This window comes from Sardina pilchardus, chromosome 6 (genome assembly GCF_963854185.1).
Source record: "Sardina pilchardus chromosome 6, fSarPil1.1, whole genome shotgun sequence".
Taxonomy (NCBI): Eukaryota; Metazoa; Chordata; class Actinopteri; order Clupeiformes; family Clupeidae; genus Sardina; species Sardina pilchardus.
In genome coordinates this window covers 8019252-8035284 of record NC_084999.1, presented here as the reverse complement: position 1 = coordinate 8035284, position 16033 = coordinate 8019252, and the positions used below count along the sequence as shown (strand labels likewise).

General features: G+C 40.9%; 2 protein-coding genes across 2 annotated transcripts in view; one reads left to right on the top strand and one right to left on the bottom strand.

Annotated features, from left to right (window-relative positions):
- LOC134082513 (collagen alpha-1(VI) chain-like) overlaps positions 1–16033 on the bottom strand; it is a 79315-nt gene that overhangs the window by 25747 nt on the left and 37535 nt on the right. The window contains exons 2-5 of the mRNA XM_062538274.1: positions 7499–7602; positions 3090–3222; positions 558–764; positions 102–258 (exon numbers count right to left, since the gene is read on the bottom strand). Coding sequence (XP_062394258.1) covers positions 102–258; positions 558–764; positions 3090–3222; positions 7499–7583 — 582 coding nt within the window. The 5' untranslated portion in view covers positions 7584–7602. The remainder of the gene's footprint in view (positions 1–101; positions 259–557; positions 765–3089; positions 3223–7498; positions 7603–16033) is intronic.
- LOC134083484 (collagen alpha-6(VI) chain-like) overlaps positions 12194–16033 on the top strand; it is a 29936-nt gene continuing 26096 nt past the window's right edge. Inside the window, exon 1 of the mRNA XM_062539808.1 lies at positions 12194–12237. The gene's annotated coding sequence lies outside the window, so the exon portion shown is untranslated. The remainder of the gene's footprint in view (positions 12238–16033) is intronic.

Here is a 16033-nt window from a genome sequence, read left to right as displayed (position 1 = left end):
AAACACCCAGGGCTAACCTCAACCACAACGATTCAAGCATGCAGTTCATCATCACACAGACGACGGAAAACATATCTTTCTTGTACAGTACTTCACGTTACCAAGTGATCGGGGGTGATGGCAACCCCGAAGATCTTGATCTCCATGCCTCGGGCCTCAGACACAGCATAGCTGATCCCCCCGCAAGGCTCCTTGTAGCCATCGAACGGGTGGCCGTCTGTTACAACAACCATGTATTTGTTCCCGTGGAGAGGAGAGCTAAACAAATGCATGTGGGATTAGGTGCTGTTACACTGTAATGACAAAACAATCTTGCAGAATTTGAGTCAAATGTTGCATGCTGGTACATAAATAGGAATAGCATGTAGCGAAATCGTCCTGTTGGGTCTGGATGATCCTGCATGGTCATAGCTGTCCCTCAAAGTTGAGCAAAACTGTATTGGGCGGGCTCTGTTTAGGCCTTCAGAAGACATGTTTATACTACACATGGCTCTTGATTTTTTTCCCTTACTGAGATAAATAGAAACAGAAAAAAATCCTTCAGGGTCTTTTCTTACCCGGTCATGAGTTGGCCCGTGGCAACAGAAATGGCACAGTCGGTGTGCGTGCCCTTGCCAATGTAGCGGATGTCCTGAATGGCTTTCTTCAGCATGGGTTTGCCACCAGCCTCGTGCACACTAATGAGCTCGCTCATGATCTTCACCTCATCACTGTAGTGCAGGACGCCTACACTCCAAGTCAGGTTGCGGTCGCAGCGGTAGTACCTTTTGGTGGTAGTGGGAAAGAGAGACAGTGTGTGTATGTGTGTGTGTGCGTGTGTATGAGTGTGGGTGTGCATGTGTGCGTGTGTGTGTGTGTGTGTGTGTGTGTGTGTGTGTGCATGTGTATGTGCATGTGTGTGTGTGTGTGTGTGTGTGTGTGCATGTGTGTGTTTATCAAGTTCAATTAGGTGTGGTTATCATCATAAATCAAATCAAAGGTAACTACAGCGCCACACAGATTCTCACTGTTCCTATCCTGTCATAGCCCCTAAGGGCACAGTAAAACATCTACATGCAAATGAGTAGGCCTAGTTCTAAATCTAAGCCTTGGACATTTGAGTGTTAACTCCGTAAATATAGCGTTTAATATACACATTAATACCATACCCATACCCTAATTCCTTTCCTAGGAAAGCTGCATTCCTGAAGTGTAAGTGTTGAAATAAATTTTAGAGTCATTTAGCCGGAAGACATACAATTTGTCAATATGTCGCTTCAGAACAGACAAAAGGGTCTTACGGGATGACAACTTGGAGATGGTGTGAGATAGATCTCTTGCTTTCCGCTAGAGAGTCTGGAATGTGTTTTGTGCCTCTAAGGCCATTTCTGAGGACGAGATTTCAATACCATGGCAGGCACAGTCAGTCATCCTTGCACACATTTACTCAGCTTGTTCAAGCATGTGGCAGAATTTGCCTTAACATGTATTCAATCAGGCAAAGAGATGGGAGGGGGATAGCAAGCATAGAATATGGTCAGTTTCAGGTCTGGGGAGTGAGAATTGTATGTATCTTGTTCCAGTATGAGAATCTAGATACGTGTAGTCAGAAGTTTGGTTGCCACTATTCATGCATATTATAAACATCCTTCTTTCACACAAGTGCCTGTTGTATAACCATCTTTAACTTGGCTAATGTTTTACACTTGGAAAAAAAAGCTTTGCTTTTTTATTTCACTTTCATGTCCACTGTAGGATTCCCTTATACTCCAATGTGTTTACCCTGAGATATTTAAGCAGATAAATATTTGCCTGAAGAAATAAATACATCTTCCTGTGCAAAGCCTAATGGTTGTACAAAGTAACGGGTGAAGCTTTTAAAGGGTTTTCTCATAGACCATTTCTTGAGGTCACCGGGTGCTGTTGGTAAGGGAAACAAAACAAAAAAAAACAACAAAAAAAAACGATCTTCTATCTATCTTAAGTTACTGCAGCCAATGGCTAGAGCTGCCAGGCAGCTGCAGGGCTCCACTCTGGGGCCAGGAACATGGGGGCTCATGAACAGCCAACAGCCAGAGCTTCCAGGCAGCCGCGGTGCTGCAACCTACTGTAGGGGCATGAACATGGGGGCGCATGAGGAGCCAACAGCTAGCTGCCAGGCCAGGGGGCCACTGTGCTACACTCTGGGGTAATGTTCATGAGCCTCCCAGAGTGTTGCTTTCATTTTTTATACGTAATGTACTGTACCAACAGTACTCAGTGACAAGAAACAGACATCTATGTGAAAAATTGCTGGAATTCTCCCTAAACACATTTGCTGCCAGAGTGACATTTTTCTAATTCAGCCTGCAGATAAGAGAGTAATTGTCCCCAGACTACTGTGGATCTAATCTTCTCTATGTGTCAACCCACAAATGGTAAGGGATGCTTCAAGAATCGTCAAAGATTTGAGAACCCTTTTTTTTCCCAATGTTCTTTTCCACTAAAAACAGGCCTTAAGAAGAAGCTTAATTTCACCCAAGCTTATGTCCCATGGACTTCAAAAAAGAACTATACTGTAGGTGGCCAGACTAATTGTCAATCAAACTAGGATATATTTTCAGTGTCTTGATGCTCTACCAAAAGGGTGGGTTTTGAACATTCTAACACAAGATTCCATTCCGCAACAATTCAACATTCTAAAATTCTATGTTGAATTCAATGAACCCAGACATTCTTTAGAATGTTAATTTTCCAACACTCCAAACACACCGGTGTGACGGTACACTCTTAAGGGTTGAACACGTTGTAATACTCGTAGTTCACTTTGCACGTAGTGTGAATAGACATGGATAATTGCATAGTTGATTTCCTACTACTTTCTGTAGCAGCCCAAAACTGCAGAGGGGATTTTCTAGATGCATTTTCTACAGTAGATGCATTTTCAACCTGAGAAACATTTTCTCTGTCACTTTCCAGTAAAAGGAATGTATACTGATGAGAAATGAGCCTTGAAACATTTGTAAGTCAACAAACACATAGGCAACACACAGCAACTCAACAGCGTACAATTTTAAAAACGTTGACAAATGTTTTTCAAATATCAATAGTGGTTCAAAATAATTGCCCACCTCATATTCAGCTGGTCCACAAAGTCAAGTGCAAACTGCTTGATCTTGTCCACAAAGGAGCCATAAGGCTTGTTGGCCCTTAGGGCCACACTCTCAGACGTGTCCAAGACAATGTAGACATCCACTGGACAATCTAGGGAACAGATATTTGCAGCTTACCAGGCGGAATGAGGTATACCTGTGAAGTCTTTGCATTACAATCACAGATACAGTTTGTAGTATGTACTTTCAGTATCAGCTGAAAAAATATGAAATTACACAAACTGTCTATCTTGGTGAGGTAAAAGCAATAATATATTGGAATGGAACATATCTGAGTGATGGCACCACTTACAGTAAACATGAATGACTGAGGTCTGTAAAATTAAATCTGTCATTATGACTAGCAGCTATAGTACATACACTATATTGCCAAAAGTATTGGGTCACCTGCCTTGACTCGCATATGAACTTAAGTGACATCCCATTCTTAATTCACAGGGTTTGATATGACATTGATCCACTCTTTGCAGCTATAACAGCTTCAACTCTTCTGGGAAGACTTTCCACAAGGATGTCACTTAAATCCATATGCGTGTCAAGGCAGGTGACCCAATACTTTTGGCAGTATAGGGTACTGCAGTTCTATGGTCTGAGTTGAAGATCCTGTAGGCAGAGGTGGAAAACTCCAGATTCAGTGAGTAAAAGCCCAATCATGTATTGGTTCTACCAGTGCACTTAGCACAGGTGAGCACAGGTTAGCTGCTCTACTGTACCTAGCTGAAGAGTTAATTGCTAATAAGAATCAGCTGGTTTAAACGAGTGGTTGGCACAGATACTGTATGTGGTAGGACTTTTATTCACAGAAGCTGGAGTTTTCCACCTCTGCCTGCAGGGGAAAAAAGAGAACATTTTCACATGGCTTTACCAGCAATATCACTTGAAAATGACAAATGTGCTGTTGCTGGTGTTTACAAATAAAGTCCTTATATGGAAATCGCTGCACTAAGCATCTTGGCAAGCCTATGGCATCTAGTATGAGCAATCATGATCAGGCTCCTCTCTAAATTAATGAGAGATAATTCCACATGGAATGATTAACCAGACCCAAGTTTGAATACTGTGGCAAAAATATTTTGTTTCTGTAATTTATTAAAAACGTGAAACTTACATTCAAGATCTATTATTATTATTATAAGAAACTATTTTTTCTGTTTTAATCTTGATCATTATGACTCACAGCTTATGGAAATAACAAATCCAGTATCTCAAAACAATTTATAATAGAAATGTCAGTTTTCTGAGACATCAATCTCTCAGTCTGGTTCAGTACACACAACCACAATCATGGGAAAGACGGCAGACTTGACAGCTGTCCAGAGAACACTCAATAACACTCTCCAAAAGAAGGGTAGGCCAAAAAAGGTCATTGCTGAAAGTACTCTGTATCAAAGGACACTCTAAGATTTTAATGGATTGTCAAACAAAGTCGATTCAAGAACTTAGGGGAACTTCACAAAGAGTGGACTGAGGCTGGAGTCTGAGCATCAGAAGCTACTGAGCACAGACGTGTCCAGGAAATGGGCTACAAGTGTTGAAGTCCTAGTGTCAGGCCACTGCTGAACCAGAGCCAGCATTAGAAGCGTCCTACGTAGCTGACTTAAAGAGAAAAATAACTCCACTGTTGCTCAGTGTTCCAAATAAAAGTCCTCTTTTCAGATGAAAATAAATGTTGCATTTCGTTTGGAAATCAAAGTCCAATCAAGGTTCGAAATGTCTGGAGGAAGAGTGGAGAGAGGCACAGAATCCAAGTTGCTTGTAGTCCAGTATGAAATTTCCACAATCGGTGATGCTTAGGGGTGCTTTTTCATCTGCACGTTATTGCAACAGTCTACCAGACTGTTTTGAGAGCAAGTCGTGCTTCCATAAGGCACGTTTTATGGAGAAGCTGATTTCCTTTTTCAGCAAGACAATGGCACTTTCTATCCATGGCATTACCGTGTTTGATTAACAGGGCCACTTGCCTGGGCCGGTTTTCCCAGATTCGTTAAGAAGCTCTTAAGTGCTAAGAACTTCTTAGGAGCGTTCTTAGAACGTTCTTAGAGCACTCCTAAGAAGTTCTTAGCGCGTAAGAGCTTCTTAACGAATCTGGGAAACCCGGCCCTGAACCCCATAGAGAATCTATGGGATATTGGCAAGAAGAAAATGACACTCCAGATCCAACAATACAGATGAGATGAACACACTGCTATCAAAATCAAAGCAACTTGGACTTCCATAACACCTCAGCAGTGTCACAGGCTGATTGGCTCTATGCCACGTTGTGTTGATGCAGTAATTTGTGCAAAAGCAGTCTGACCCAGGATTGAGTGCATACATTAACTATTTCAGATTAGTCGGATTAGTAGGGCCTAAATTACTTTCCAAAAGGTTAGATAGATAGATAGATAGATAGATAGATAGATAGATAGATAGATAGATATTTTATTGATCCCAAGGGGAAATTCAAGAAGGTTGACATTTCTGCATTATGACCTCTTTATTCTAATATTTTGAGATACTGATTTTTTGTTTTCATTAATAGATTAGATTATTAGACTATAGATTAGATTCAACTGTATTGTCACGGTGCCGAGGACAAGTACAGAGACAGTGAAATGCAGTTTGTGTCTAACCAGATGTGCAAAAAAGCAGAAAAGTGATGATATATGCAGGTGGTGCATTTAACAGTGTGAGATATATTCGGTTGTGAAGTTCGACGTCACAGGCCCAACAGCTTTTTTCATCAAAAGACGTTTACTAGTGCAGCCAGATGGTTTAATTAACTTGGTCATCATCACCTCTATTTTAGTGAGCGTAAAACAAAATGGCTGAACTTTAACAGAGTAATTACTGTAGCTGTGCAGCCAGATGATATATTCAAGGGTACCGTCCAGGCTTCCACGAAAAAAAAAAAGGATTTGATTAGGTTGAGGCAACAAGTGCGTAGTAAGATGACCATTTTCTTAACGGGTACTCTGAATAGCGGGAAAAAATTTTTTATTTCGCTGTCTATGGAGAAAAACAAGTGAGTCTGAAAGCCGTTTGACCCAGAAATAGAATGATCTGCCAATTACTGTATCATGACTTAAAAACCGAATAGTGCAGTGTAGACAATAGCATACAGTTAGGAATGTGGAATGGTTTACAGAAATATAAATGAACTATAAACATGTGCAGTATATAGTATATTAGTGATTTGACTCTTCTTGTAAAATGTCTCTGAAAAACTTTCGTTTCAGGGTGATACTGCAAGCTAAAGGTTCCGAGTTTTGTAAGCTTCTGCTGACTCTGACTTACTGCTGCTTTGCCAATCAGATACCTTCAATTCAAGCATGTATTTCCATGTAATTGCATCAGATCAATACACCATAATATCATAAAGTGCCACTGAAATACCATTCCAAATCATTTGTCAATGTTTTACACTAACGAAATGCCCTTTAAAGGACATACCATCTTTGAATTAGACTTTGTTAGACTTGCACCTTCCCCATCATTCACACTGGGGCCTTACTGGGGCCTTATGTCTGACACAGATTCATGTAATGAGGTACAACAACCCCATGATTACTAGCATGCAGGCCAAGAGGAGCCAAAGGCTTGAGGAACGATATGCCTTCATATAGTGCAAAGTGATATCAGCTGGAGATGATGGAAGCAGTGAAACAAACAAGTATGTGGTTTAAACTTCAGAAAGATATATAACATTAATCTATTCTGCATTCTTGGTCATACAGTCGAGGATGCACAGAGCGGTGCACAGATATATTTATTTCACAGAGCTGTGCACAGACTTATTTATTTCACATGAATTACAGTAGGCCTAACTGTTATTCACTGGAGTTTTGTTTTAAGTAAGTGCGGTTTCTTCTATTAAAAACCTGTCCACATTTTTGGGGGGCAAATAGCCATGACCATGACCAGAGTGAAGTGTTGCTGACGACTGTTTTGGTGAGACCACACTGTAAAGTCCTCGGTTCACGTCTTTTTACGATTGCTGTTGGGCGGTGGGTGGACCCTGCAAACTCTGTGACTAGTCTCTTGGAAGTCTATATTTTGTAATCATGAACAGAGCCAAGTAAGGAACATTTGCAGCAAAAGATCCTCATAGCATGATCATTAAAAAGCTATTACGCACAGCTTGGTTCATTATCTCAAAATACTATGATGTTTGTTTGAGGTAATGCCCAGAACATGCCTGTTCGAACATTAATTGAAATGCCTGGCAAAAGAACAAAGTCAAAGCATAAAGAAGGCTAGGCTGTAGCGTTTGCGCATAATACATCGTCCGTTGCCCTGATGCTAATTACTGAGGGAAATAGTATAACATAGATACTTAATCGCCCATCACAGCAACAAGGAAGCATTCCTACATTATTGGCTCTTACCATAGAACTGTCCAACATCATTTAGACTGAGGGAACATGCAGTGGTCATCCATGACAGCAATACCACAATGCCGAATATATTCATGCTGATTTTGGAGATGCAACTGTAACACAAAATAAATATAGTCATATAAACTGCGTGGCTCACTCTTGGTGTACATTGCATGGCCACTTTTCAATGTATGGTTATTAGACTGTTTCAATTAAATTCTAATTCTGAGAAAATATGCATGTTGCAATTGAAGCAGCAGGTCGCATGTAACTTGATGTTTCATGGCATTAATTCGTCATAGCATGCTTAAACAAATTAAACTCACCTTGACTGTAGACTGTAGGGCAGGACATCAGATATCAACAAAACCCTTGCAGTTGAGAGGAGAGATATGAAGACAGGCCGAAAACAATACGGATCGGTATCACCTCATTTTGAATTGATTGAAAACGCGAAACCCTTTCGGACCACGTGATACACTGCTGAGCTATACCTGACAGGTTTACACGGGCGTGGAACGGGGTGTGCACCTGATGGAGGATCCTCCCATAGTTTCCTGCCAGGTACAGACGTGTTTTAGACACTGAGCTTCTGTCCTCATTTCTAGCACCTGCGTGTAGGCTAAATGGCAAAACATCCACCAGGCCAAACCAAAGCAAAGCATTCTATATTTTCAGCTCTAGCTCTCTCAGCTTTAGAGACGATCCTCAGGCTTTGAATTTGCCATCCCTCATTAGATTAGAGTAGGCCTAGATCCTACTTTAGGTTCAACTTTATTGTAATTATGCAGGGTACAAGTACAAAGACAACGCAATTCAGTTTGTGTTTAACCAGAAGTGCAAAAGCAGAAAAGTGCAATGGGATATAAAGTATAGACAGTTGGTGCATAGACATATCCCGGGCATCACCCATCTCAATTTGCATTGATATGGTCACACCTTTTTCAAATATGCTGGCATCTTTTTTACTGGATGACAATTTCAGTGAACGGTACCCTGAAGTCATAACCATTAACAAAATGTCACCAAAACAGTGAGCCATAACTGAAGTACTGCTAAAGCCATTAATAAAACCTGGCCTGAGCAACTTGGATGACCAAGCCTTTTTTCTTGCAACAATATCATGCTTTTTAGAATTTAAAAAAAAGAGAAAGAAATGGGGGGAAAACCCATGTTTTTAGTCTGCCTGACACTATCCTGGTCTTCCTCCACTTCTCCTCTGGCTCATCTCTCATCTAATCCTAAGACAGGAGTAGTAATGGCTGCAGTGACAGCAGGTAAATACCTGTGCGTCTCTCTCTTCCCAAGCCCCTCTATTCATCATTACCCCTTTTGTCCTCAGACAACGTCAACAGCTCCTGCCAGTCTTAACACGCAGTCAGGGCATTCTAACCCACTTGACCAGAAGAGAGGACATCTATCTACAATCGTCTATACTTGTTGACACACATGTATGATCCCTGAAGAGAGAGAGAGAAGAAAAAAACCCTGTAACAATATCCTCCTTTTCTCCTCCTTGTCAGTCACAGAGAAAGGCATGGTATGCACTGGGGTCATCAAGGAAACAGGGCTGTCACCATGGGATCTGTGCCAGAGATGGCCAAGTTCTCCAATAGCAATCACCATGTAAGAGCTGGAAAAACAGCATACGGTGCTTTTTAAAACATGAGTTTAGTCTTTACTCATGATGTTCCAAAGGCGACGAAAGTGTCAGGTGTGGCAGACATCTCAGCGTATTTAAATTTACCATCACCTTAAAATACCATCACTTGAAAATACCATAACCTGAGGCAATGTATCACCCTAAATGAACACCTGTGACATTCTCTCAATACAGTCTTTGCATCTGAAGCATGTTCTATCTGGTTCAATTGCATTACCAAAATAAGGTAAATTAAACATGCATTTAAAACTGGCGTCCTACTACAGGCAGCGTCTGTACTGTAATTGCTGTAGCCCCTCAAAAACGAACCCATCACAAATACAACCCCAGAGCCATGCTGTCGTTGTCCATTTTTACAGCAGCAATCGGCAGTGTTTTCTACCTTCACTTTGACACTATTCCCTTTGTTTAAACAGGAGATTGGGATGTAAGCGCTGTGTGAGAGAAACTCTGTCTCCACAAAACTCTGGAGCGGGCTGTGACTTGTCAAGTTCATCATGAGGTGTGGGCTGTGTGCATGCAGATGTGTGTGTGTGTGTGTGTGTGTGTGTGTGTGTGTGTGTGTGTGTGTGCGTGCTCTCTCTCTCTCTCTCCCTCTCTCTCTGTGTGTGTGTCGCTCTCTCTCTTTCTGTGTGTGTGTTTGTATATCTGTCTCTCTCTCTGTGTGTGTGTGTATGTGTGTGTGTGTGTGCGCTCATAGTGATGAGGGAACACTCCTATCTTCCCTCTTCGTTCGTTGCTCCTTTGCAGGAAAGGATCCAGCTGCAGCTATGAGGATTCCACATACTTGTAGTTAAAGAATACACCACGCAACAGCTAAGATACTTTTAGATTAAGAATACACCACGCAACAGTTAAGATACTTTAGATTAAGAATACACCACGCAACAGTTAAGATACTTTAGATTAAGTTAGTTTCAGGTCCTTAGTGTCAGACACATCTGGGTGGCGCTTTGAGGAAAAACAGTGAAACGTTGTGAAACTGACGGCATCAGGGCTTTATCACCAGATTTATGGCACGAAGGGAGACATCTCTATCTCTCTCTCTCTCTCCCTGTCTGTCTGTCTCTCTCTCTCTCTCTCTCTCTCTCTCTCTCTCTCTCTCTCTCCCTCTCTCCCTCAATGGAACGTGACGATGTCTCACTTATGACATTGATTAAAAAAAACAAAAAAATAGAAAATAAAAAATGAAGAGTTCAGATGCAAAAGCCTCTAAATCCACTTTTGTCAAAAATGAGATAATGATGGTGGTGAGTGAATGCTCTTCACATATAGTGTAAGTTAATTCAATAATTTAGCTTCAAAACTCACTAAATATCATTCTCTTCCTGGTCTGAAATATTGATTTGTAGGCGAAACCCTATAGGAGTCTGATACAAAATGCTCATTTAAAAGAAAAGTGGTCAGACGGATTTAGAGGCTTTTGCATCTGAACCCTTCAAATAAACTTTTCTCCACATCTAGTCTTTCTGCATTTGGGAATTAATTTTCTTCTGAAATCACTTACTGTATGTGGGAACGTGCCAGATACATGCAGGTGCTGCTGACTGTGTCTCATATTTGGACCCATTGAAAAAACTCAACTCAAAAATGATAAACGCTGTTAGCTAATACACTCTGAGGGCTCTGCTCAACCATAGCAAACATTGAGTGGAAAGGGTGAATCTGATCAATTATCGCATGTGTCTGCCTATATGTGCATTGCTGCATGCAAGCCTGTCTAGTGCAATTAGTTCACCTGGCATATTGGAATGGGATAATTATTAAGTAATCTGTGGGTACAGAGGGTTATTTTCGAATAATCATAGTCCACCTGCACTGAAGAATGACAAGCCTTAGGCCTGAACATCTTATTAATGGACAAGGGTTGTCAAATATATTTAGCAACCAAGTTCTACCTAATTTTAAAAAAGTCTTAGAGGCATCTATCTTCCATATGGACATTTCATGCCTTAAGCATAAAGTGAACTATGATGCTCACTTTAACATTAAAAAAAAAACTAATGACAGTATGTCTCATAGCCTAGGCCTAGCCTACTTATTTTGTTCAGCTGTTTAAAACCAAGAGGCAACAAAGCTATGCAGGTTTCTCAGTAATGTGCATAGGCGTTATTTAAAAGAGCTGTCAGATTCATTCTAATTTCACGTCGTTCTGTGTTAGGCATACATTAGACTCAATGAGCAGGCGAATGTAAAGTTAAATGGTAACACTGGTTTGGGACCTCATACTTTCTATTAGCCTACAGTAAGACTCCTCCTGGACATAACTTATTGAGTTCCTCTGAAACCACACACAACTAAGATATTGGAGCTCGGGTTTAAAACTAGGCAATGATGCCTCGCAATTTGCAATATCCCGGCTATTTTAACGACCCAAGCTGTAAATATATTTAAAAAAAGAAAGAAAGAAAGAAAATCCGTTCTTAGCCGTAAACCAAGAATTTCTTGAGAAAAGCAAGGTCATTCCTCTAAAGCCTACCTTGTTTCCAGAGACCTAATATCTGGGCGGGGTATAAGTGAGCGACGCTTTCTCCACATCTAGCTCCCCTAAATTTCGCAGGCTGAGGAGCGAGAACTACCAACAGTACACCAGTCAATGTAAGTAGGCTAAACTGTGGCCAATTTACGCACGCTTCTTTTGTTGTCGATTTTGCAAAATAGGAAAAGTAATTAGGCTAAAGAGGTAGGCTAAACTGGACTATACTGTACGTGCAATTACAATATACACATTTAGTCCACTGAACAGGTTAAAATCAAAGACGTGATTGTATTTGTACCACTGGAAAGGATTATTTTCAGCATGCTTTGGATTGTATAAGGATATAGAATGTTTCAAATAATGATTGTTTAGGCTGCCAAGAACATTTACACAAATTACACAAATTAGCTACAGTCCATTAAACATCAGGGAATCAAACGATGTACGGAATTGATTCCAAGATAAAACGTCGACTCTGTCTACTTGTCTGTAACCTATTAAATAATACAACTAAAGACTAAATTGCACATCGTTAATCTGTCTTGTTTTTTTATAGAAACATGTCTGAATGAATAATCACAGGATTGAAGGATATTACGTCTACAGGTAGTATACTTTTTCTATTCACCAAATGCTGTGTCTATCATCTGCAGAGGAGTCTGGGGAGATTAAACATATAGTCTACAGATTAAATATACAGGTTGACATGTTCAATCAAGGAACATTTTATGATAGCCTACTTAATTGTGCGGTTGCAGTAGGCTAACTAGTTGCTAAGTAATGCGGTGGCTACTTATAAACAGCCAGTGGAAGGGCTGATGCTGCTATGCACACCACTGGCAACAGCATAGAACAGCAGCCTATCAGACCGAACAAGGTGTAGCATAGCGCCGCTCTATCCCACTCTCCATCTCAGCTGTGAGTGGATCATTATAGAATGATCAGGCTTCCAGAAAATAAAAAAAAAACCCCACTTAACTGATAGTAATGATGATGTGCAACATGTCACTTGTATCAGCAAGTCCACATCAGTCTGCCTTAGCAAAAGTGCAGTTTACTGTATTTGTATTATCCAGTTATTGGTAGCAGCCTACTATCTAGTGCATTTGTAGGCTATACAGTACAGGCATGTTAATGGGCCTCCCATTTCCATCACTTTCAAACAAAAACGTTGATTGATATCTGTCATGTGCCAGGTAACTTTCTCAATGCAAAGCTCGTCTGGATGCCCCACCTCCCCCACCGTTGGTCCGTCTGGTGATGTTGCATAATGGGTCGCTTCCCTCGGTATCGAATCTAAAGAATCAATGACAGTGACAGGCACTGCACAGACGAGGGCAGCATTCACTCAGGAGTGGTTTCTTGTTGTGTCTGATCATATTTTACATATCTTCTGTATAAACAAGTAAGGAGAGCATGACAATGAGTGATAGCCTAATCAGCATAATGAACAACATCTGGAAATTGAACTCTTTGAGTTGTGCATTTTATGGTGTGATCTAGAAGACAGACCTTAGTGAAAGAAGTTTGCTTCATGTACTGAATTGATTAGTTGAACAACCAAGAACCTCAAAGCACATTTTTGTTTAAGTTCGCCCATGGGTGGCCCCTTGTTTCTGGTCTTTTTGCATATATCCAGAGGACCAAGTAACGTCTGTTTACGTTCACAATTTCAAACATCTGTGCCCCTACATACATCTGGCTTTCAGATGAGATTATTAGCCAGTCTATTTATTTGATCAAATGTGATGATAAGGAATTGTTTTGCATGCTCTGATGAAATTTGATTTGTCAAACTTATGGTACCCATACATCAGAAGACTTTGACACAATTTGGGAAAGATTCTTGAAAGATTGGAGTCTTTAATTAATCTTTTTTTTTTTGTTAAGATCAACTTCCAAAAGATGATTTTATATTCCTCTTTATAGTCAACTTTAGCAACTTTTGTGTTCAAATACTTATGGAGGGTGCTGTCTTAAAGTGACTCTATACCAGCACAGTCTGTCAGCATGTAATTTGCTATTAATTGCTGGGGATGTTTTGGCCAAATAGTGGACCAGATCTGAGTACACAGTCGTGTTCGCAGAGAGCTGAAGGTAAACCACTTCCTTTAGAGAACAAGTATGCTACAATTACACAACAACGCGGGTGACTGAATCCAAACTTACAGTAAATGCCTTGTAGACCACGCTTTAGTCAACAACAGACGGATGTTTCTGCCATAGACCCCCACAGTACTCCCACTGACGGTTCCGTTTCTTTCGGGCGCATTCTTAATTAGGTCCAGGTGGCTCATATCTGGAGGATTGCCAGTTCTCAACACACAGCTTTAGGCTGAGGGGTGTGTGATGTCATTTTCAGTCAAAAGTTTTTAACGCTGTTTTAAATATGTCTACAGTATATCTATTTTTATAAAGGTTAGCTACAGTTTGAAAAAGGGAAGCGTGTGGTGTGGTGGAGGAGAAGTTGGTTGATAGCGAGCGGTTAATTTGGATTAAAGTGTCTGCTGAGTATGGACGCTTTAAACTTCAATTTTAAACGTGTTTGGTAATTCTGACCTTATCTTGTACCACGCCTTAGAACATTCACTCAGATACACAGCATTTGTTTCTTTGCTTTATCATTCATATTTGGCTTATTGTAGCAAAAGAACAGTGAACGTCTCCTTGCAGATGTCCGTTTCACGATAAATAACCCCTCACAGTGAGTGTTTTACATTAGCCGAGTCCCTCCACTGATTCAGCATAGCTCAGGAGGAGAATGCAGAAGGAGGCCTTTCTCTCTGTTCCTCTGTTTGGTGATGGATGGCATGTCTGCAAGACTCACTCCGGAGGAAATGAAGTTTTTTTTCCCCTAATGGTGAACATCAAAAGAAATCCCATCGTTACGTAACAAATGGTCACAGATGTCTTTAAGGCAACCGCCTCAGAAGACCTCTCCCATGCCAAGCCCTAGCTGCTTGATACAGGGGGAACTCCACAGAGTGAGAGAGGGGCCCAACCAAACTGACCTGAACGTTTAAGATCAACACTGCTGAAGACTGTAGAGAGATTGAATGGCTTCCATTTGGCCTCTGACCGACACATCATTTGTTACCATGATAGCTTCCTGAGTCGTGACCATGTAGGAGTCCTAGCAGCTGTTTAGTTCTGACAATGGAGGCCAGAAGTATAGGTGCACTCAACTCTGCGTAAAAGATAAGGTTTTGGGTGCGTAAACTAGAATACACTGGGTATGGGTCACAGTCAGAATTGAACAGCGCATCACTGGGTCCGTCTTGTGACACATTCTCAATTTAGTATTGACAATAGAACCACAGATGCATAGATATTAGATGCAGAGATGGTTGATTAAGCGTTTCTTGGTGTTTTGAGCCCTCAATGTGTCTTCAAGGCAGCGCTGCCTGGAAGGCACTAGGGTTAGGCATGGGTTAAGGTTAGGGTTAGAGTTAGGGGTAGGATTAAGTGCCTTTAAGTCAACTGTGGCAGCGCTGCCTGGAAGACGACGTCGAGCTGATAAAGTGAGATGATTCTTAAGAAGGTCATTTCCTGTATCTGTTTGGAGTCCAGAAGTACCTTAGGTAGTAGTAGATAGGTGCTAACTCTTAAGTTTAACTATTTATCCCGTGCCCGAAAGAGTTAGTAGTACAGAGTTAGTAGTACAGGTACACATTATATTTAAAAATGACGTTTAAGCATATCTTCTCTTATTGCTTATTTATAAAAAAGTTTATGTTTGACGTAATGGACTCACCAATTTAGGTGTCCGGAACTTCGTGCCATTTTGTTCCATTGTCAAATCCCTTTATAATTCACCTTGGTAGACACATCTTTATAAGAAGGTATACGTAAATGTTTGGCCTCCAGTGATTGTTGCCCACGCCAACATGGCAGCACTATTTACGTACGTTCTGGAGCCCAATGCCACAGATGCACTCATCACAGCGAGATGGTGTCTGGCATACTGCCTAATACTGACTTTAACTAGTTTCAGCACTGTGCTCTTCTGACATGATTAATTAACCAGCTTCTAAGAACTTGTACTATATGTGTTCAAAATCACCACCATCAACAAACATTGTGAATGTGCCATAGCTTTGGGTAATATTATGATGTGAAGATATAAGACGTCAAGTGCAGTCAGATACCAGCATTTCAATTCGGTAGCCTATGCATGCTGTTTAATTCTGACTGTGATAGCACCACAGCAAAGAGAAGAGCCAAAGTACATACTGTAGGCTGTAAACACAGCCCGTTTGAGGCAATATTTACAAGTGATCATCAAACAGAACAATACAGTGAGCGCACCACTGAAATTATTTGCATTTAGTGCTTTGCAGGTGCTGTTCTTCTTGTCTATGCATTGTGCACACTGTGAGTGCTGTTTTTTACCCAAGTATTA